The 24,100-nt window shown below is 41.5% G+C and overlaps 1 protein-coding gene and 1 non-coding gene across 2 annotated transcripts; both read right to left on the bottom strand.

The window, feature by feature from the left end:
- Positions 1-3,913: 3,913 nt before the first annotated feature.
- On the bottom strand, positions 3,914-18,093 carry LOC106588566 (KRIT1 ankyrin repeat containing). Its single transcript, XM_014177702.3, has 17 exons — positions 17,900-18,093; positions 17,168-17,346; positions 16,289-16,445; positions 16,043-16,135; positions 14,668-14,797; positions 12,252-12,495; positions 9,326-9,441; positions 8,902-9,045; positions 8,530-8,686; positions 7,388-7,495; positions 7,131-7,287; positions 6,837-6,988; positions 6,428-6,594; positions 6,177-6,264; positions 5,877-6,083; positions 4,447-4,563; positions 3,914-4,242 (listed from the first exon to the last, which is right to left on the bottom strand). Exons 2-17 carry the CDS (start codon positions 17,267-17,269, stop codon positions 4,153-4,155), a joined length of 2,229 nt encoding a protein of 742 aa, XP_014033177.1. The 5' UTR covers positions 17,270-17,346; positions 17,900-18,093; the 3' UTR covers positions 3,914-4,152.
- Positions 18,094-21,385: 3,292 nt separating this feature from the next.
- On the bottom strand, positions 21,386-23,975 carry LOC106588565 (protein rapunzel). Its single transcript, XR_014382922.1, has 2 exons — positions 23,869-23,975; positions 21,386-22,825 (listed from the first exon to the last, which is right to left on the bottom strand). It is a non-coding gene; the product is annotated as a protein rapunzel (transcript).
- Between the last annotated feature and the right edge of the window lie 125 nt (positions 23,976-24,100).

The following is a 24,100-nucleotide window of genomic DNA, read 5'->3' on the forward strand; positions in this document are numbered from 1 at the left end:
CACATACAGAGACAGAGGGGCGCTTTCTCCAGTGAGATACATTCAGCGTCTTGCGAAATGAAGGAACATTTTTTTTTTTAAAAGAGACAAAATATACAGTGTTGGAAAAAGTACTCAATAGTCATACTTAAGTAAAGATACCTTAATAGAAAATGACTCAAGTGAAAGTCACCCAGTAAAATAGTACTTGAGTAAAAGTCTAAAAGTATTTGGTTTTAAATATAATTATGTATCAAAAGTAAATGGAATTGCTAAAATGTACTTAAGTATCAAAAGTAAAAGTATAAACCATTTCAAATTCCTTTATATTAAGCATACCAGACAGCACAATATATTTTTTACATTTATTGGCGGATACCCAGGGGCACTCTCCAACATTCAGACATAATTTACAAACAAAGCATTTGTGTTTAGTGAGTCCGCCAGATCAGAGGCAGTACGGATGACCAGGGATGTTCTCTTGATAATTGTGTGAATTGGACCATTTTGCTAACCAAATATAATGAGTACTTTTGGGTGTCAGGGAAAATGTATGGAGTAAAAAGTACTTTTAAAGTATTTCCCTTAAGTACTTTACACCACTGAAAATTCTTTTTTGGGGGGGGGCTTGCTTCCCTTGGCATCCCTTGGAAACCATGAATACACGCCACTGCTTGCATCATAAATAACTACTCATTATTGTTTGCAGATCAGTCAGTCACAATTTACACATTATAAATCACGGTTTTGATGCTCTCGAACACAGCCAATATGTAAGGGATATCACTTCCGGGTTTTATTTTACAGATGCCCGAGTGAAGCAGAATGCCTCGAGGAGAATAACATTGGTTGAACTACATACAGACTAGAATAGGTCTAGATGTCTCAAAGTTCATTGGCTACTGTAGTCTACTAAAACCGTGTGCGACAGGGGCGTATTGATTACGCCGATTCTATTGCAAAACGTTTATTAAACAGAAGTAAAAGGAACGAAAACGCGAGGGACCTACCTGAATTTGTCCAATAGAAAATCTCGTTTTGCTCTGTTTGTTTCCGCTTGGTTATTAAACGGTAAACGTTTTCCGGAATGAATACGCCCCTCGTGAATTCATGAAACTTGACATTTAATACAAAATGGTCAAATGGAAATCAAAATTGTTATACCAGTGAACGGTTCAAAGCAATATTCCTAGATGTAGGCTAGGCTATGTTTATGTCGTTTACACGGATATAGAGTATCTGGATTACATTTATATTATAATTTATTTAATAACCACCAATACCCACTCTCATACAATGTTGATACATATCCAATTGAATTTATTCACATGTTCAAACAATAACCAATATTTTGCTATGGACTTCACTTGGTAAATGTACAGTACCAGTCAAAAGTTTGGACACAGCTACTCATTCCAGGGGTTTTCTTATTTTTTTTCTTCATCATTGTAGAATAATAGTGAAGACATCAAAACTATGAAATAAAATATATTTTATATTTGAGATTCCACGCTTTGCCTTGATGACAGCTTTGCACACTGTTATATTTTTCTCATGTGGTTTGAAATGAATGTACTGTTGACAAGTTAAGTAATTTATTTGAGCAGAGTGTGCTCATGTGGCAGCTACTGCTGTTACCGTTGCCAGTCCTTCGTCTGATTTCTCACGTAACATTTTCAAGTCAAATTAAATAGTTTTGGTCACATGCGCCTATGAGCCCAACAATGCTGAGTTAAAAAGTTGGACAAATATTTGCTAAATAAAAAAGGAAATAGTAACACAATAAAATAACAATAACGAGGCTATATACAAGGAGTACCAGTACTGAGTCAATGTGCAGGGATACGAGGTAGTTAAGGTAATTCAGCATGTACATGTAGATAGGGGTAAAAGTGACTAGGCAAGTATGCAATCAGGATCTTAGTTTACAAAACATTAATAACACCTTCGTAATATTGAGTTGCACTCAGTACTGCCCTCAGAACAGCCTGAATTCGTTGGGGCATTAACTCCACAAGGTGTTGAAAACGTTCCATGGGGATACTGGCCAATGTTGACAAAAAATGCATCCCACAGTTATGTCAAGTTGGCTGAATGTCCTTTAGGTGGTTGACAATTGTTGATACACACAGGAAACTGTTGTGCGTGAAAAACCCAACAGCAGTTCTTCACACTACCATACCCTGTTCAAAGGCACTTAAATCTTTTGTCTTGCCCATTCACCCTCGCCTTACACAAAAATAATGCCATTTTGAAACTGCCGTAAAAGTGCAGTAACTGCAGTCGACGGTGGTATTTTGGACGCAGTAATTGTAGAATAACTGCAGTGTACTACACTGGAACTGTAGTTACACAGTAAAATTACTGTAGTAAAAAAAACGGTGTTATTTTGGATGCAGTATTTGCAGTATACGGCAGTTATACTGCACTCTGACTGCAATCTTTTTTCATTAGGGTCTGATTGGCATACTTGCACAATCCATGTCTCAAGCCTTAAAAATCATTATTTAACCAGTCTCCTCCCCTTCATCTACACTGATTGAAGTGGATTTAACAAGTAACATCAATAAGGGATCCTGGATTTACCTGGTCAGTCTATGTCATGGAAAGAGCAGGTGTTCTTCATGTTCTGTACACTCTGTGTATAATAAACAGAGTAGCAACAGCGTATGTGAAAGTGTGTCTATGTGCGAGTGTGTATGGGAGCATATGTAGTGTGTGTGGGGGTGCTTTGCTGGTGACACTGTCTGTGATTTATTTAGAATTCAAGGCACACTTAACCAACATCGCTATCATAGCATTCTGCAGTGATTTGCTATCCAATCTGGTTTGTGCTTAGTGGGACTATAATTTGTTTTTCCGGCAGGACAATGACCCAAAACACACCTCCAAGATGCATCAGATGACCTGGCCTCCAATCACCCGACCTCAACTCAATTGAGATGGTTTGGGATGAGTTGGACCGTAGAGTGAAGGAAAAACAAGTACTCAGCATATGTGGGAACTCCTTCAAAACTGTTGGAAAAGCATTCCAGGTGAAGCTGGATGAGAGAATGCCAAGAGTGTGCAAAGCTGTCATCAAGGCAAAGGGTGGCTACTTTAAAGAATCTCAAATATAAAATATATTTTGATTTAACACTTTTTTGATTCCATGTGTGTTATATCATAGTTTGATGTCTTCACTATTATTATACGATGTAGAAAAGAGTAAAAATAAAAACCCTTGAATGAGTAGGTGTGTCCAAACTTTTGACTGGTACTGTGTGTGTACACACACTCTCTCTCTAAAGGGGGTCCTCTCTAAAGGGGGTCAATGTAAATAGTCCACATTGCTGAACTGTTAATAAAATGGCAGTCTTGTGGCTTGGGGGTAGAAGCTGTTCACGAGCCTTTAGTCCCAAACTTGGTGTTCCGGTACCGCTTGCCATGCGGTAGCAGAGAAAACAGTCAATGGCTTGGGTGGCTCAAGTCTTTGATCATTTTTAGGGCCTTCCTCTGACACCGCATGGTATAGAGGTCCTGGATGGCAGGGAGTTTGGCCCTAGTGATGTACTGGGCACTAAACACTACCCCTGTAGCGCCTTGCGGTCAGATGCCGAGCAGTTTCCATACCAAGCGAAGATGCTCTCAATGGTGCAGCTGTATAACTTTTTGAGGATCTGAGGGCCCATGCCAAATCCACTACAGCCCCATCAATGTGAAGGGGGGCGCGTTCAGCCCTCCGTTTCCTGTATTCCACGATAAGCTCCTTTGTCTTGCCCATGTTGAGGGAGAGAGGTTGTTGTCCTGGCACCACACTATTTCATTGACTATCTGAGATTGACTTTAATTTATTAGGCCTAATTAATGTATCTTTGCTTTGCACTGCACTGAATGCACAGTTTTTTTTAATCTGTTCTTAAGACGGACTTGTATTTTTCAGCAAAACAAGGAATTACTCGCATTCATTTTATTAAGATGAACCATTAAATACACATTATTTACAACCATGAAATGTTACAGAAATCTGAATATCAAATAAACAAAATGTGAAACGTTTATTCTGATGTGATACAAAATTATGTATTTGGTGAAAACAGATTTTTTTCCTTAAAAAAAGCAATGGTCCAATACAAGAAAGCAAAGCAATCGACAAAAGAAGTACATAGGAATAATATCGTCTTTGAACGTGAGTCAACCATATGCATACTTGTCTGTTAAACTTCTGTCATTTGGAGTCATTTGTCCACTCAACTTCATTAACAGTTTAACAATAAGGCCAGCCTATTGAGAAAAGAAGAGAAGCACATGAATAAGCAATTTCATGTAATATTGCCCAGATTAAACTCTAGAGTTAGAGCTGTACGCTACGGTTAATATTTTCCTACAAATCATACAATCTGCACTGTTTTCCAGGCTACAACACATTGATTCAACATAATCACAGGTACATCCATTGGAATGACTTGGGAAAGGTCCTATAGTTACCTGTTTGGTGTGCACAATGAAGTTCATCTTGTTTTCCAGACTGTGAATCTGGAAGTACTGATCAGCGTGCCCTAGCTGCCACATGAAAGAGCCATACTCCAGACTGATAAGAAGGACCTACAGATACACAGTAGAACATATGCACAAGTATCAGTAACAGGGCATTTACATGAAAATGTAAAAAATATACAAAGCTTTTAAAATCGATACTTTTGAGGCGTTCTTTCTATACTTAGACATTTACATCCATGCTTACTTTGTGACCAGTAGATAAGAATGTATTTGTATTTATTAGGGATCCCCATTAGCTGCTGCCAAGGCAGCAGCTACTCTTCCTGGGGTCCAAACACATTAATGCACTTGCATTACATATGAAACAAAAGATAAAACAGTACATCATAACATTATTACACCACTACATATGTACAATATTACAATGTACGTGTGTGTGTAGATTCGTGTGCTAGCGTTTGTGTGCGTATGCGTGAGTCTGTTCCTGTATCTCTTCACAGTCCCCGCTGTTCCATAAGGCGTATTTCTATCTGTTTTTTACATCTGATTCTACTGCTTGCATCAGTTACCTGATGTGGAATAGAGTTCCATGTAGTCATGGCTCTATGTAGTACTGTGCGCCTCCCATAGTCTATTCCCCGACTTGGGGATTTTAAAGAGACCTCTGGTGGCATGTCTTGTGGGGTATGCATGGGTGTCTGAGCTGTGTGCTAGTAGATTAAACAGATTGCTCAATGTATTCAGCTTAAGTATGTTTCTGAAGTATGTTTCATGCGTCTTAGTATACTACTGTATTCTGTATACTGCATGGTTAAACAAGGTTCTCTCCAGTGAAGTAATACAGTTAAATAACTTCAAAGAACTAAAGTCATTCTTTGGGGTATCTGTACTTTACTATTTATATTTTTAACAACTTTATACTTTTACTTCACTACATTCCTAAAGAAAAATATGAACTTTTTACTCCATACAGATCATACAGATTTACTCCCTGCCACCCAAAAGTACTCGTTACATTTTGAATGCTTAGGACAGGAAAATGGTCTAATTCACACAATTATCAAGAGAACATCGCTGGTCATCCCTACTGCCTGGCAGACTCACAAAAAACATGCTTTGTTTGTAAATTATGTTTGAGGGTCGCAGCATGCCCCTGGCTATCCATAAATTAAAAAAATAATAATAGAAAATGGTGCCTTCTTGTTTATACTTTTACTTTTGATACTTAAGTATGTTTAAAACCAAATACTTTGACTTTTACTCATGTAGTATTTTACTTGGTGCTTTTACTTGAGTCATTTTCTATTAAGGTATCTTATCTTTACTTCTACTCAAGTATGACAATTGGGTACTTTTTCCACCATTAGTTCTCTGTATACATATACTCTGGTCCCAACAAACAAATAGCCCCGGGGCACCTTGGTCTCCATGTTCATGAGGTGCAGGCCCTTGGTGTTGACACCCACGAAGACGCGGATGACTTTGTGGTTGCTGGAGCTAGCCTTGGTGAAGACCTGGCCTGTGAAGAAGGCAGCACCATATGTTGGGATGTCCCAGCAGTTCTGCAGGAAGAGCCTCTGGAGGTGGTGCATCTCTTTGCTCACACCCTCACTCATACTGAGGTTCTGTGGCAGATAAGGTGAAGTAAGGGTAAGCGTTTGACCACACAGATATAAATGTATATTACACAAAAACTAAATAATGAAAATAAACCTAACCTTATACTCATGAAGAATCCTGTTTGTCCAATGATGCGCTTTGCTTTTCACCTTGGATATCGGGACAATAGATTTCAGGTTTTCCTCACTGTTGAAAACAAAACATTTACGGTTATGTCAATAGTATATCATATTACCACAGGTTTATGTACTGTACCTTATCTTTGAATATCATACCAAGATTTCACCAGTTTTAAAGAAGAGTATTATGCTAAATTGATTCAATTCAGGGACCGATTTAAGATATTTACTTAAGGAAACCCTGCTTGTGCTTCTTGCTCTCATAGTTTCCATAGATGATCTGCAGCAGCAAGCTGGCCAGGGTGATCAGCTTGCTGTCTGGGGAGGGGAAGAAGCCCTTGAGGAGGCAGTGTCTGGCCTCATCAAACAGGATCAGGATGGACAGGGGGTCCTCAATCTGGGGGAGAAGATTCAAGCCAATCATGGATGGATTAACTTGAACACCAAACCCTTGATTAGTTTAATCCGGTGTATTATTACTGGGCTGGAACAAAAGCATGCACACCCTCTGGGTTTCACTTAACCAGAGTTGAGAAAAACTGATCTACTCAATATTCAAAATCCCAAATCCTTGCTTTACAGATGCAGAATTTCCCCAAGGGGATAATAAAGTTCATCAAAATCAAATTGGTTACAAACCTTTTTCTCAATGTCGAGGGGCAGACGGACATCTCTACGGAGGAAGAGCTGTGGGTTCTCCCTCTGGGGGTCCAGGACAGTGAGGTCAGTGACAATCTCGGTCCAGATACGCAGGTGCTGCAGGGGCTTGTGGTAGGGCTTCAGCTGCAGATCTGATGGAAGACAAGACACAGAAACACACAAAGGGTATAATAAGCACAGGTAACCTGGAAATAAGATATTACAAATACAAGCATATACTACCTAAGCCTAGATATTGGGTGGCCATTTTGGATCTGTGTATGTGTGACTCACTGAGATTCTCAGAGCAAATCCAGATGGTGAAGTACTGCTGGGTGTCCTTGGAGAGCCGCATGCCCTCCATGATCTGCTGCACTGATGTGTTGTTGCCGTGCTTCAGCTCCACCGAGCGGTACGAGCCGTCCATGCGGTAGATGCGCACTTTCTCGTACTGCAGATGGAAAACACAGTTTTTTTTTATACATTTCTAAACTTAATAAAAGTCTTTGACAAGTCTGTGTAGCATACATGCACACACACTTCACACTCACTGGTTTGTTATTGGCTTGCTGTAGGAGTTTCACTGTCTCCTCCCATTCGTTCTGCTTGTTCTCTTCACAGATTTGCATGGGCGATCTCTTTTGCTGATCCTCTATGTGCTAATAAAAACAAGCAAGCAAAGTTACTTTCTAACTGCTACTTACTACTGGAAACATATTGAAGTCCTAAACTATGATGTTCCACTGGTACCAGCACAGTATGTGGCCATCATGCAAATAGGATGGAGGATATACTGTATTCAACCAGGCTTCTCCAATTCAGGTCTTGGAGAGATACTGGGTGTGCAGGCTTTTATTCCAGCACATTAAGGTGTTGAATTGGGAATTCAAACGTGTTAGAATTAGGTTTAAACCATGCTGACGGCCTTCTGCTGTCTCTCCATCCTTTGCTCTTGTCCACACCCCGGCTCAACCCTAAACCTAGCTTCACGTCCACACCCCGGCTCAACCCTAAACCTAGCTTCACGTCCACACCCCGGCTCAACCCTAAACCTAGCTTCACATCCACACCCCGGCTCAACCCTAACCCTAAACCTAGCTTCACATCCACACCCCGGCTCAACCCTAACCCTAAACCTAGCTTCACATCCACACCCCGGCTCAACCCTAACCCTAAACCTAGCTTCACGTCCACACTCCGGCTCAACCCCAACCCTAGCGTCACGTCCACACCCCGGCTCAACACTAACCCTAGCGTCACGTCCACACCCCGGCTCAACACTAAAACTAACTCTAGCTTCACGTCCACACCCCGGCTCAACAATAAAACTAACCCTAGCTTCACGTCCACACCCCGGCTCAACCCTAAAACTAACCCTAGCTTCACGTCCACACCCCGGCTCAACAATAAAACTAACCCTAGCTTCACGTCCACACCCCGGCTCAACCCTAAAACTAACCCTAGCTTCACGTCCACACCCTGCCGTAACCCTAACCCCAGCTTCATGTCCACACCCTGGCTGAAGTCTAACCCTAGTCATAACCTTAGCCATAAGGGAAAGACTATTTTCACGCCATTTTTATACCGAAGTTACTTTTTTGTAACAAGTTAGCAAAACTTAGGCAGCAGGTTAGGATAATGAGGTTAACATTAAGAAAAGGGTTAGGTTTAGCAACCCCCGTCTCAGTCTTACCCGGTCTATCTCAGGATGCTGGAGCAGAAGCTGTACTATCTGTGAGTGGCCCCCTCCAGCAGCAAAGTGCAGCGGGGAGCTCAGCTGGCCATTCAGCAGGTTGGGGTTACAGTTTCCCTTCTCCAGCAGTAGCTTGGTCGCCTCCACTTTACCATACCTACAGTCAAAACAACACCAAAGTTTTACTCTTATTTGATGATAGCTGTTCGATAAAAAAAAGATAAATAGAAACGTTATTGTCCATAGAGGACTTAACATTTACTTCAGGGAATTGGTTTACAATCTGGGATTTGTTTTTCAGCAAAATGGCACCCCGCCACTTGTTTTGGTCTACAGCTGTGCTAAAACACAACATCCCCCATATGAGAATACCAGCAGGCGTAATGGATGGGGGCCCAGTGGTCGCTGTCCAGCTGTTTGACTGAAAAGCCACTTTCCAGGAGCTTGGTGAGCAGCTCTGTGTCGCCTTCACAGGCACTGCGGTGGAGGGGAAAGTCATCCACCCACTGACGCTCCCTAGGGAGGAGACAGAGAATAGGCCCGTTCAATCACTGACTTCACAATGTCATGAAGCATTTGAAAAGGCCCAAACTCCAGAGAATGCCATACAGAATTGGGCTTGATTGAGGTTGCCTGGTGCAATGGAACAGATGGAATTGTCCCAAATGTGCAAATGTTTCCCATTTGGCACTCCAGACATGCTCAAACTATTTGAAGGAAAACATATACTATTTGAACCCTGGTCAGGAAAATGCATGAAGTTGTTTTGAAGTAAAATTTTGGGACGCTCACTCACTTTTCCTCTGTCACACTGTTAGAGCCGTGCTGCCACTTTTCTCTCTTAGGGATCTGGATTTTAGAGTAATCTGGTGCACCAAGGCCAAAGTAAGGGTTGATGATAACTTTGTCCACCTAGAAATGGCAAAAATATAGAGGATACGTAAACACTAGTTTATGTTCAAATATTTTGATGATGATACAAAGTATTACTGTTTAAAATAAAAGTATATCAGTGCAGGGCTAAAACAAAAATGTGAACTGTCTTGTAAGTCGTCCCTCAGGAGAGGATAAGGATTGGAAAAAACGCTATCATTAAATACCAAAAGTGGTTAAAGAAAATTGTGATGAATAAAAAAATATATATACCAGTTTAATTTAAAGACAAAAAAAAATTACAGCTGTGCCATATATATTGCAATATAGTGGGGAAGAGATTGTTTTGACGTACCGATTCCACGGCACATGGATTATGAACTGATACGTAAAACGAAGCTGTATTCAAAACTGAGAACTTTTCCATTTAAATGATTATACAAAATTCTTGCAACAAATAGAATGTTATATATATATGGGGGATACAACCTTCCCAGCTCTGCAGATTTTGCTGCAAAGAGACAGAGTCATTAGATCATTTATTTTAGTAATGTCCATATGTAGCTTGTTTTTGGTCACAGGTCCAGGAATGGCTGAAGAATTGTAACATTTACCTGGAGCTAATGCTGCAGATAGCAATACTGGGTGATTTGAAAAGTCACAGTCAGCTGATCAATAATGTAATAATACTTTTAGCAAAAATGTTTAGCTTTAATTTACAATCTGTAGAAACAATGAGAATATAAAGGTTCAGAACTTTTGTTAAGCATCACAGCACAATTGAAAATAGAAATCCAATATGGATGGTGTTAAGAGACAGATGGGAGGAGTTGAATGGAGCTGAAGGGTGGGACTAATAATAACAAGATAACAAATGTAAAATATACTGTGTATGTAAACTGTATAAAGGTTCAGAACTTTTGTGAAACAGCACAGTTAAAAATATATGGCAAATAGAAATCAAACTGGATGGACATCAGAAATAGATGGGAGAGGTTGAGGTAAGAGGAAGGACCGGACTAAAAACAAACATATCTAAATATTGTAAAATAAATTGTTTCCGTAAAATGTATATAGTGTGTATAAGCCAAAGTGTTGTTGTTCATTAGTTTAGTCCAATTAGGGGAGGGTTGGCAGGAAAATATATTTTAAAAGATATTTGTATGTATGTATGTATGTATGTATGTATGTATGAAGTACTGCAGTGCATCTCCTCCTCATGGACTGCACCAGATTTGCCAGTTCTTGCTGTGAGATGTTACCCCACTCTTCCACCAAGGCACCTGCACGTTCCCGGACATTTCTGGGGGGGAATGGCCCTAGCCCTCACCCTCCGATCCAACAGGTCCCAGACGTGCTCAATGGGATTGAGATCCGGGCTCTTCGCTGACCATGGCAAAACACTGACATTCCTGTCTTACAGGAAATCATGAGCAGGTGGCATTGTCTGGTGGCATGCTGGAGGGTCATGTCAGGATGAGCCTGCAGGAAGGGTACCACATGAGGGAGGAGGATGTCTTCCCTGTAACGCACAGCGTTGAGATTGCCTGCAATGACAACAAGCTCAGTCCGATGGTGCTGTGACACACCGCCCCAGACCATGACAGACTCTCCACCAAATCGATCCCGCTCCAGAGTACAGGCCTCGGTGTAACGCTCATTCCTTTGATGATAAACGCGAATCCGATCATCACCCCTGATGAGACAAAACCGCGACTCGTCAGTGAAGAGCACTTTTTGCCAGTCCTGTCTGGTCCAGTGACAGTGGGTTTGTGCCCATAGGCAACTTTGTTGCCGGTGATGTCTGGTGAGGACCTGCCTTACAACAGGCCTACAAGCCCTCAGTCCAGCCTCTCTCAGCCTATTGCAGACAGTCTGAGCACTGATGGAGGGATTGTGCGTTCCTGGTGTAACTCGGGCAGTTGTTGTTGCCATCTTGTACCTGTCCCGCAGGTGTGATGTTCAGATGTACCGATCCTGTGCAGGTGTTGTTACACGTGGTCTGCCACTGCGAGGACGATCAGCTGTCCGTCCTGTCTCCCTGTAGCACTGTCTTAGGTGTCTCACATTACGGACATTGCAATTTATTGCCCTGCAGTCATCATGCCTCCTTGCAGCACGCCTAAGACACATTCACGCAGATGAGCAGGGACCCTGAGCATCTTTCTTTTGGTGTTTTTCAGAGTCAGTAGAAAGGCCTTTTAGTGTCCTAAGTTTTCATAACTGTGACCTTAATTGCCTACTGTCTGTAAGCTGTTAGTGTCTGAAAGACCGTTCCACAGGTGCATGTTCATTAATTGTTTATGAGTCATTGAACAAGCATGGGAAACAGTGTTCAAACCCTTTAAATGAAGATCTGTGAAGTTATTTAGATTTTTATGAATTATCTTTGAAAGACAGGGTCCTGAAAAAGGGCCCTTTCTTTTTTTGCTGAGTTTATGTATGTTGAGAGAAGAGTGTGCCAAGAGTGTGCAAAGCTGTCATCTAGGCAAAGGGTGGCTACTTTGAAGAATCTCAAATATAAAATATTTTGATTTGTTTAACACTTTTTTGGTTACTACATGATTCCACGTGTTATTTCATAGTTTTGATGTCTTCACTATTATTCTACAATTTTGAAAATAGTACAAATAAAGAAAAACCCTTGAATGAGTAGGTGTGTCCAAACTTCTGACTGGTACTGTATATATTTATAAATAAATCAATAAATATATATATATATATATATATATGGGGGATTGAAAATTATGTAGACACTTACATTGATGGAAGCTACAATCTATCTGTAAAGCTGATCTACCCCTAAAAATAAAAAATAAAAAAACAGTATGTGGGCAAAGGGCACTCACCCGGTTGGTATACTGCAGGTCTGAGCCGTAGAGAGGGTTCTGAATGCACATGTCAGCCTTCTCCAGTGACAGCATCTTGCTCTTGATCTCCAAGGCAGTGTAACCCATGTGCAAACCCCCGTCACTGGGTTTGCCCTCTCTGATGTAGGCAGGGTTACTCACGTTGGTCTTGACTCGGTCCGCCGGCGTGGGCCGGAACAGAGCTGGAATGGCGTGAGGCATGGTGTGCTGCTCTGCCAGCCACCTGGATAAGGCAGGTGGACAAGTTCAAAGGTCAAGGTTTAGTAGGTGACGTTCTGGTAAGGTTTACCAATGTCTCTATGGTGGGTGAATTATCTACTACAGTGCCTTGCGAAAGTATTCGGCCCCCTTGAACTTTTCGACCTTTTGCCACATTTCAGGCTTCAAACATAAAGATATAAAACTGTAATTTTTTGTGAAGAATCAACAACAAGTGGGACAGAATCATGAAGTGGAACGAAATTTATTGGATATTTCAAACTTTTTTAACAAATAAAAAACGGAAAAATTGGGCGTGCAAAATTATTCAGCCCCCTTAAGTTAATACTTTGTAGCGCCACCTTTTGCTGCGATTACAGCTGTAAGTCGCTTGGGGTATGTCTCTATCAGTTTTGCACATCGAGAGACTGACATTTTTGCCCATTCCTCCTTGCAAAACAGCTCGAGCTCAGTGAGGTTGGATGGAGAGCGTTTGTGAACAGCAGTTTTCAGTTCTTTCCACAGATTCTCGATTGGATTCAGGTCTGGACTTTGACTTGGCCATTCTAACACCTGGATATGTTTATTTGTGAACCATTCCATTGTAGATTTTGCTTTATGTTTTGGATCATTGTCTTGTTGGAAGACAAATCTCCGTCCCAGTCTCAGGTCTTTTACAGGTTTTCTTCCAGAATGGTCCTGTATTTGGCTCCATCCATCTTCCCATCAATTTTAACCATCTTCCCTGCCCCTGCTGAAGAAAAGCAGGCCCAAACCATGATGCTGCCACCACCATGTTTGACAGTGGGGATGGTGTGTTCAGGGTGATGAGCTGTGTTGCTTTTACGCCAAACATAACGTTTTGCATTGTGGCCAAAAAGTTCGATTTTGGTTTCATCTGACCAGAGCACCTTCTTCCACATGTTTGGTGTGTCTCCCAGGTGGCTAGTGGCAAACTTTAAACAACACATTTTATGTATATCTTTAAGAAATGGCTTTCTTCTTGCCACTCTTCCATAAAGGCCAGATTTGTGCAGTATACGACTGATTGTTGTCCTATGGACAGAGTCTCCCACCTCAGCTGTAGATCTCTGCAGTTCATCCAGAGTGATCATGGGCCTCTTGGCTGCATCTCTGATCAGTCTTCTCCTTGTATGAGCTGAAAGTTTAGAGGGACGGCCGGGTCTTCGTAGATTTGCAGTGGTCTGATAATATTGAAATGGAAAGAGTATCGCTTGCACAGTGCTCCTTGGGATGTTTAAAGCTTGGGAAATCTTTTTGTATCCAAATCCGGCTTTAAACTTCTCCACAACAGTATCTCGGACCTGCCTGGTGTGTTCCTTGTTCTTCATGATGCTCTCTGCAGTTTAAACGGACCTCTGAGACACAGAGCAGGTGCATTTATACGGAGACTTGATTACACACAAGTGGATTCTATTTATCATCATTAGTCATTTAGGTCAACATTGGATCATTCAGAGATCCTCACTGAACTTCTGGAGAGAGTTTGCTGCACTGAAAGTAAAGGGGCTGAATAATTTTGCACGGCCAATTTTTCAGTTTTTTATTTGTTAAAAAAGTTTGAAATATCCAATAAATTTCGTTCCACTTCATAATTGTGTCCCACTTGTTGTTGATTCTTCACAAAAAATTAGTTTTATATCTTTACGTTTGAAGCCTGAAATGTGGCAAAAGGTCAAAAAGTTCAAGGGGGCCGAATACTTTCGCAAGGCACTGTATGTGCCACTCACTGCACTGTAAATCGCTTTAAATATCTTTTGTTATTCCCAATCCCAACTCCCCGGACACCACAAACTCACAGGAGGCTGGAAGCAGCACAACGACAGTCGCAGTGCAGCGGGGTTAAGTGCCTTGCTCAAGAGCACAACAGTAGTGGATAGTATTAATGATCTGAAACCAGCAGCCCTCCAGTAACCAATCTAGTTCCCCACTTTTTTTCATCGTCCGGCCCGAGAATTAAACCAACAACCTTCCTGTTACTGGTCCACCTCTCTAACCTCTGGTCTACCTACCGACAACGAAGTGGCCTAAATACAACAGACATGCAGATGGTACAGTAAGTGATGCTACCATTTACACTGATTTTCAGCTCTCTGATACACACCAAAAACAGTAAGTCACACTGGATCAGGGTGCCTGCTAAATGACTTCAATATGAAATCATAGACAGACTTACTTGTCCAAGGCCAGGAGCATCTTTGAGGTGATAGGGGAGAAGTGAGCACTGGTCTCGCTACACACACGTATGATATCCTGTAGGCAGTAAAAACTGGGGCTACCAGGGCTGTAGATAGGCTTGCTGTTATCTGTTCAGAAAGACCAATAAGCAGCACACAACAATAAAAAAAACATTGCTAGCTAAACTATATTATTAGGAATGGTTTAAAAAGTACATCGGACAAAAATGGACTAACACTCTTTCACTTACAGTGGGGTCCGGAATTATTGTATCCCTCGATAAAGGAGCAAAAAATACACATTTTATATAGTATTAAATAATATAAATAATGACCTATATTGTATGCAAAAAAAACATAAATTATATTATTTTATACTAATACAATTGCTAATACAATATTTGTTTAACAAATAATAAAAAGATACAGGTCAAAATTATTGGTTTTTGATGCGTGCTTGGGGTTATCGTCTTGCTGGAAGATCAACTTGCAGACGAGTTTCAGCCTCCTGAACCTGGTCATATGACACGAAAATAAAGGTCTTTGGCCACGCACACCAGCGGTGGATTTGGCCTTCGAAAGAACAATGCATATACAGAAAATACCTCATCCTAACTGTTAAATATGGGGGCGGATCTTTGATGTTATGGGGCTATTTTGCACTTGTTAAGGTCAACGGCATCGTGAACTACCAAGTACCAGGACATTTTAGCCAAAAACCTGGTTGCCTCTGCCAGTAGGCTGAAACTTGGCCGCAAGTGGATCTTCCAGCAAGACAATAACCCCAAGCACACATAAAAATCCACAAATAAATGGTTAGTTGATCACAAAATCAACCTTTTGCAATGGCAGTCTTATTCTCCAGAATTGAACCCCGTTGAAAACCTGTCTTTTTAATTAAAGAAGGCAGTCCATAAGCACAGGCGAAGGATATCCGGAATCTGGAAAGATTCTGCATGGAGGAATGGTCTAAGATCCCTCCAAAATGTGTTCTCCAATCTCATAAAACATTTTAGAAAAAGGCTCAGTGTCATGGTCCTCGCAAGGGGCAGGTGCTGGAGTATAGAAAACAGTGGATCCAATAATTCTGACCCCATCTGAGATTATTTTTTAAATTATTATTACTTCTTAAACAAAATCTATTTATCTGAGTAATTTGTATTAGTATAAAATAATAAAATGTTTCCTTTTTTTAGCATACATATAGCTCAGTATTTGCATAATTCATTTTATAAAGTCTTTTTTTGCTTATCTTTATCAAGGGATCCAATAACTCCGGTCCCTACTGTTTATAATTAATGAGCATATATACCATTTCTAATAATTTATACCCCTTTATGTGTTATGTGCTGACAAGTTAGTGTCAAGTCCTACCTTTGACATTGACTGGCACAATAAAGAGGGAGACCTCTTTCCCTTCATTGTCAACATCGAGAGGGAATTTCCTCATGTGCACCACACGCTTTCCTGTGATGAACAACAGGATCAGCGCTTTGATACAATTTGTTATTTCAAATGTCTTTCTACTCTTCATAAATCTTTTACATTAACAAACGATTCACATCCAAACCTGGAAAGCTACCATAATTACAGAAAAGAAGCAAAGATGTATTTATTTACCAATAAAACCCTGGTTGTTAGAAATGGGTTTAGTCATTTCGTCTACATAATCCAAAATGCTTCTGGCTGTGTCCCCACTCGCTTGGATTTTGGTCGCCAGTAAGACTTTTTTCCGTTTCTTCTCTTTTCCTTCCAAAGGAACTTCTATCAACAGGATCTAAAGGATGGGTAATAGGGTTACACATGTTGATGGGGAACATAAACTGAACGAGAAATACATTTATGAAATCAAACAATAAGCTAAATAATTGTAATTGGCCATGAACAATATTTGGGTTAACGTAAAGTGATATTGAAGCAGATTTGGGGTTGATGATATGGTAATATTTTTATATTTCTTATTTAACTAGGTAAGTCAGTTAAGAACAAATTATTCTTTACAATGACGGCCTACACGGGCCAAACCCTCCCCTAACCCGGATGACGCTGGGCCAATTGTGCACTGCCCTATGGGACTCCCGGTCACGGCCAGTTGTAATACAGCCCGGGATCAAACCCGGGTCTTTAGTAATGCCTTAGCACTGCCTTAGACCACTGCGCCACTCAGGATCAAGGCACAAACCAGAACTATGAACTTCCAGTGAGCTTTGCAAAACTGAGCGTCCTTACACTAAATGTATTAATAAAGGCATTGACACTTTGCATTAACTATAGTCTGCTACTCGCAGTGTTACTTAAACATGTATATGAAATGTGTATCCCACTTCTGAAATCAATGTAACAAATTCAGGGGGTAGCCCAGACTGGGACACAAACACAGTACCCTGCTACTGTCATTCCAACCCCTTGCTGCTATGCAAAGAGATCCTAACCTCTGGATGAGGTTGCTAGATGTTGCATGGTCGCTACTGTATCATATGAAATATACTGTAGTCTTACCTCATAGGCTTTAGCCCGATATTCCTTAGAGCTCAGACTGACTTGATTCTTTGGACGAATGACAGCAACAAACACATCTTCCAAGTTGTCTTGGTTGCCCATGGCGTTGACTTGCCTTCAATCCCTTTCAAGCATCCTACATAAGGACTGATTTATGAGGAATGTGAGGAGCACCATGCCTGAAATGTTACAAATAATACATCAGAATCTAATTGGGAGACAGCAAAACGTGATTATTCTATTAATAATCTATATTTTATTGTAGAGTGTCTTTTAATTATTTAAAAATAGGCTAGGCTATTACACATTATATGGTTCTCATCGCTGATCAATCTTGAAAAGATAAGACTTTTAAATGGTTAACTTGTAATGAATTACATAATATCTACAATCACATAGGCTGTTACTTTAAGGCATTAAAATGTAATAGCATAATGATAGTAACACAATTATGTTGAAAATCTTTTCAAAAGGCAAATTTGATTGCGTTCAAAAGTCAAAAGTTATGTCAAAACAAAAGTCACGCCCCGGAAACCAAGCATACTGTTGCCTTCCTCAAGAAGACTGCTGATATCACATACAGTATAAAATAGAACATGAAAAGTACTATGCGGCACGGAATTTCATTAAAGCTACATTGTGTCCTTTGAAGTAGATGTGAAACTTTACGTCAGATAACTTGAAGGCTTAGGTATCGCACTGTTACATTTTGAGAAACGCTTTCAAACATACCTGAAATTATGAGTTATCACAAACTTTAAAAAGTATAGATTGTCGGTGTTTTCATTTTCCCGGGTGTCATAAGGCATAGACACGCAGTAACAATAAACTAGGCAAACTTCTAAGCAGATATTTGTGTGTTTCCCAAAAGCATAACATCGGTTGCCGACCACAGCAAGTGAAATGGAAAAGAGTCACATTGCGCCTATACTGACTAGTTTTGACAACAGGGAACTCTGCTGGTCGGGTGGACTTAGTGCGCATATTTTTTCTTCTGAAAATGTAGAGAGGGAAATAAATTATACAGAAATCAAATCGGATATGAAAGTAATTTGCTTTGGTATAAAATAAGGCCAGGTGACCTTTGACTCATAACTTTTGTTCTGAATTCATTTGATTGGTATAAATTGTGAATATGGGCATGTTTCCAAATATTTGTATCTGCTACCAAGTGTTTTACTATGATAATTTACATGAACCCTCAATTTAATTATACATATTCTCTTACAGAAAGTGCTTTGATCAATTAATAGTCACCTATTGTGTAAGATTACTTCCCAAAGTCTAATTTCTTTGACTCCTCAACTTTAGCTCGTAGCTCCGTTTCTGAATATCAGAAACAAACAAAAGAGAATAGTGAATGGCGGCAAATGTTTTACTTTTAAACTCAGACAAAACAGAAATGCTAGTTCTAGGTCCCAAGAATCAAAGAGATCTGCTGATTGATCTGACAATTAATCTTGATGGTTGTTCAGTCGTCTCAAATAAAACTGTGAAGGACCTCTGCGTTACTCTGGACCCTGATCTTTCTTTTGACAAACATATCAAGAACATTTCAAAGGCAGCTTTTTTCCATTTTCGTAACACTGCAAAAATCTGAAACTTTTTGTCCCAAAATGATGTAGAAAAGCTAACCCATGCTTTTGTCACAATGCGCTACCCTCCGGCTACCTGGATCAAGCACTAAATAAACTTCAGTTAGTGATAAATACGGCTGCTGATATCTTGACTAGAACCAAACAAATGTATCATATTACTCCACTGCTAGCCTCGATACACCGGCTTCCTGTTATGGCTAGGGCTGACTTCAAGGTTTTACTGCTAACCTTGTGGTGGTTAATTTCTGTATTACCAAATGAGGAGAGAGACAAACTTCACACACCAGTCAGAGTTATACTTAAACTACATCTTTAATAATAAGAGCTTTGCAATAGCACTGACTTTCAACGATTCCCTATTTCTAATGAACCGTTGAGAGTGACAACACAAAAGTACAAAGATCTTTTATAGCCAAGATACACCCCTCTCACCTACATGACGAACAACAGATACATAGAATGGTCACAAGGTTAAGATTTGTATGAAAGATATCTATAATACATAGCAGACAGCATCTGCTATGTCAACAGTTTTCATTGTATAGACCAGTGTCTGGCCCTCCTACTCCAAACTGGAACCGTCTCTTCCTGGTATGGTATAGAACAAAAACACCAACTCATCCAATGGCATAACTCAATTGTCAACTCTAGATACTCCCATCTCAAGTAAAACCCCTTCTTGACCCCACTCCTGGACAAGCTCACTGAGGGGAGTGAGTCTCTAGGTCATATACTATCCCAGGATAAGTGCAACATCAGAGAGGACATACAATGGTTCCATACACTGCCATACACCTCCCCCCAATGTCAAAGGAGGGAGTGACTTGCGCACTGACATTGTGGAGACAAGTAATTTGTTCCCCCTTAATCATGCCATCCCTTCACATGGTTTAAGAATAGGTAAAGACACATTCACATATGAAAACCATGTTCCATCCTGTCTTCTTCCCTTTCTGATATTCTGCATAGCACCAGAGACATGTAAAAGACAAGTCTGACCTCTCCCCTCTCTGGGCCCCAAGTGACTGAGCCCCAGCTGAGGGAAGAAGTGCAACTGCCAACACCAGAGTCAAAAGGGATACATTCTAATAACAAGTATATCACATTAGCATATTATGCAGATAAGACATCTTAATTATCTATGTTACCCAAACTAATTCTGATTCATCCGCCACAACCTACAATGCATTAAATGGACTTGCTCCAACCTATCTCTCCGATTTAGTCCTGCTGTACATACCTACAAGTACGCTACATGGTCACAAGACGCAGGCCTCCTTATTGTCCCTAGAATTTCTAAGCAAACATGCTGGAGCCAGGGCTTTCTCCTATAGTGCTTCATTTTTATGGAATGGTCTGCCTATCCATGTGAGAGACGCAGGCTTTACTGAAAACTCATCTCTTCAGTAGGTCCTATGAATGAATGTAGTCTGGTCCAGGGGTGCGAAGGTGAATGGCAAGGCACTGATTGGACGAACCGCCCTTGCTATCTCTGCCTGGCCGTCTCCCATCTTTTTACTGGGATTTTCTGCCTTTGACCCTATTATGGGGGCTGATTCACTGGCTTACTAGTGCTCTTCCATGCCGTTCCTAGGAGGGGTGCGTCATGTCATGTCAGGCTTTTTTTTGCTATACTCGACTTGAGTGGGATGAGTCACTCACATGATCTTCCTGTCTGGTTTTGCACCCCCTCGGGTTGTGCGGTGGAGGAGAACTTTGTGGACTATACTCAGCCTTGTCTCAGGGTAGTAAATTGGTGGTCGGTTGATATCCTTCTTGTGGTGTGGGGGCTGTACTTTGGCAAAGTGGGAAGGGTTATATTCTGCCTGGTTGGCCCTGTCCAGGGGTATCATCGGACAAGGCCACAGTGTCCCCGGCCCTGTCTCAGCCTCCAGTAGCTATGCTGCAATAGTCTATGCGCCTGGGGGCTAAGGTCAGTCTGTCCTATCTGGTGAAATTATGCTACCTTGTCCCAGACCTGCTGTATTTGACCCTCTCTCTCCCTCACCTGCTGTCTCAACCTCTGAATGCCTTAATGGCCATCTACTCTTATAATATCCACCCGGTACAGCCTGGCCACCCCTCAAAGCCTGGTTCCTAGGTTTCTTCCTAGTGAGTTATTCCTAAGCACCATGCTTCTACATCTGCATTGCTCACTGTTTGTTTTTTAACCTTTATTGAACTAGGCAAGTCAGTTAAGAACAAATTCTTATTTACAATGACAACCTACCAGGGAACACTGGGTTAGCTCCCTTGTTCCCTTGTCAGCTCAGGGATTCGATCCAGCAACCTTTCGGTTACTGGCCCAGCGCTCTAACCACTAGGTTACCTGCCGCCCCAAATGTTAAAAAAAGGCCTTTATAAATACATTTGATTGATTGATATTCCCATGTGCATCAGTCTTCATCTGGCATTGTACCTCTTGTTTCTAGCATAAAGCATCACAGATTTCTACGTCGTTTTAGATCGGTATAAACAATTACGAATTGTACCCCTCAAAATCAAGGAAGGTCCCTAGGTTGGGAACCCCTGATGTATGGTGACATCATTGGCCACATAGCAAACAGAGCGAGAGAGAGATACTAGTGTTTCAGTCAAATGATTATTGTGCATACTGTAATATGGGTCATAATTTCGACTTGTTTATTGAAGACAGTGTATAAAACATTAACAGACAGTCAGAGAGTATTGACAGGTAGGCTCTATAAGGCAGCTGTATGAACACAAGTTCAAGTTAGGAACTATTGCCACAACAACAGAGTTCAGTTGACCCAAATAAATGACAACACATTTGATTGCTTTTACTGTGAATTTAGTTTCCCATCTATTCATAATATATGATTTCCTTGCTTTACTTGGTCCACTTGAATGAGTCTGGTTGCTGAGAAAGTGGGAACGAAGCTCTTCTCCACAGTTTTAACCACAAAACTCAACCTCCCTTCAAATCATTGGCCCTCTCAAGAATCAACCCCTAGCCCCTACCCCTTGGCACTTGTGTTGATCAGAATAAATTGGACAGGTCAAAGAAATGTTTGGCAAAAAAATCCAGAGCAAGGTGGAGCTACAGCCAAATTGCTTGTACCTATCCAGTTCTAAAAAGGAGTTAGAGCAGGGGTGGCCAGACTTTTTACTGAATAGCTACTGGGTCTGCAGGCTTTTATTCCATCCCTGCTCTAACATACCCGGTTTAGCTAATTAGGCCCATGATCAGCAGCTGATTAGTAGAATCGGATATATTCGAGCAGGGTAGGAACACCCAGGACATACTACACACCCAGTAGCACTCCAGGACTGGGAGTAAGGGTAATTTCTGGACAGGGCCCCCACCTCTCCCCTTCCCCAAGCTTTAGGGAAGACTTCTCTCCTCCTCTTTGCACTGACTCAAAACCTCCTGCATCTTGGCTTGGATGTCCTCCACACGCTTGGCCCACTTCTCTCGCACCTCGTCCTCGTCGTCCTCTGTCACCGCTGTGTAGGCCATGAGGGCGATCAAGCCGATGTGGAACAGGTGTCCCACCTGGGAGCACCAGTGCTCCATGACCCTGCGGTCTCCGTTGCAGTGCTCCAGGTACACCTTCAGCAGGGGCCTTCCGAACACCGACCCGGTGCCCATTACGCCCCGGTAGTACACGTCCAGGCTCAGGTCGCTCTTGTCCCTCTCATAGACCCATTCGAAGTTGTCCATGTGGCGCCGCGCTCCCTCTGGGTCCTTCCTCACCAGCGCCACCATGGAGCTGAAGGCGGCGTACTGGTGCTTGATGTACTCCTCGTACTTACCAAACGTCTCATTGACCTCGTCCACACGGATCTGCCGCAGGCATTGGCGGTTCTTCGCAGAGATGCTCTCCAGCTTGCCGTGCACCACCTGGAAGTCCTTGTCCAGGGCGTGCGCCTCATCGCCCACCAGGCCTATGCGCACCACCCCCACCAGGGAGGAGACGATGCCGAAGAGGGGGTTGATGGACGAGGCGAAAGAGGATACCTTCTCCACGCAGCCCAGCACCTTGACCGCTGTCTTTCTGATCTGCCCGGCGTCAGCCATCGCTGTGAGCTTCTGACTCTGACAAACAGTGAGCAAGACAGACAGAGAGAGAGATAAAAAAAGATAGAGGAAGAGGAAGAGAAAGGAGAGAAAGAGCAGACACTGTCAAGCTGAGTAGACAATGAACTGAACTGTTTCTGTTTTTCTTGTAGATGGAGGATTGACCAATGTTTCAGTAGAATTCCAATCTTATTACTTTTAATGCTGCAGGCAAAATCAGGAATCTTAGTTCTCAAGTTACATTCTACACATGAATTATGTCACTGTGTCTTTTAGCTTCAGGTATCAATTTACAGTCGTAATACTCCTGAGTGACACCACTCATAAAGCCCCTAGTTGTGTAGTAAGCAACAAGTCTACAGGCCAGGGCAACAAGTCACTAATTACTTAGGTTTAGAAGCCAAGATGAACTGTTATTTCTTATTTGAAAGAGAAAGAGAGACAATGCCTTTCTAAGAGAAACATATTTCATTATCAAACTTTTCATTTTCATATTTATGACTGAGCGATCAGTTCTAATCAAGTAGAGTATTTCATTCAAATACAGGGCATAGAATGCTTCTAAATTCCAAACCCCACACAGACATCCATTTGGGTAACTGGTTTAAAGGGAGTGGCTGCTGTCCTGTGTGTGTACACCAACTGATCTGTGTGGCAGTGGCCAAACACACAAAACATTTATAATCATAGTTCATAACTTAGCTCTTACTCATCATGCCCAAGCCGGCAATGCAGAAAAAAAAACTTCAGGAAGACCAGTGGGTGTCTCGAGGGTACGTTAAGTTCGATCATTGACCTCCTATTACAGTGCCAGTTTTTCTAAAGATTAACAAAATGATGAAGGCACATGCCAATCTTCATCAATTCAGAGAACCTTTTGCCATTAGTAAATCACATTCATTTTGGTCTAACTAAATACATTTCCTGTATCTCCAACCACAAGCATGTATCATGAACCACTGATTTCCCTTTTGAATTAAATATATCTAAACAGAGTTCCTTTTCAGATAAACCCCCAAAAGATAATACAAAGCCATTGAGGATACATTTCTTATCTTTACCTGAGTTCAAGCTATTGTTATACTTCTCTTCACACAAGCTGTCAATATTTCCAAGCCACCATTTTCCAGGAGTCCCACAGTCTGAGAAGCCCAGCCTACATTCTGACATATAAGGACAGAGGAACGAGGAAACATGGCTCTTGTTCGGGCTGTGCTGATTGGATGAAGGGGAAAATGCAGCTGACTGCTTTATGGTTGTAACCCAAACAGAGGACAGGCAGGGTGTCTATTG

This window comes from Salmo salar, chromosome 27 (assembly GCF_965601325.2).
Source record: "Salmo salar chromosome 27, fSalSal1, whole genome shotgun sequence".
NCBI classification, from domain to species: Eukaryota; Metazoa; Chordata; class Actinopteri; order Salmoniformes; family Salmonidae; genus Salmo; species Salmo salar.

Coding starts and splice junctions, on each gene's coding strand:
- LOC106588566 (XM_014177702.3), bottom strand. CDS start 17,269: ATGGGCAACCAAGACAACTTGGAAGATGTGTTTGTTGCTGTCATTCGT. Junction 16,136..16,288: donor TAACAACCAGGGTTTTATTG/GTAAATAAATAC, acceptor TGTTCATCACAG/GAAAGCGTGTGGTGCACATG. Junction 9,442..12,251: donor ACCTGCAGTATACCAACCGG/GTGAGTGCCCTT, acceptor TGCCATTTCTAG/GTGGACAAAGTTATCATCAA.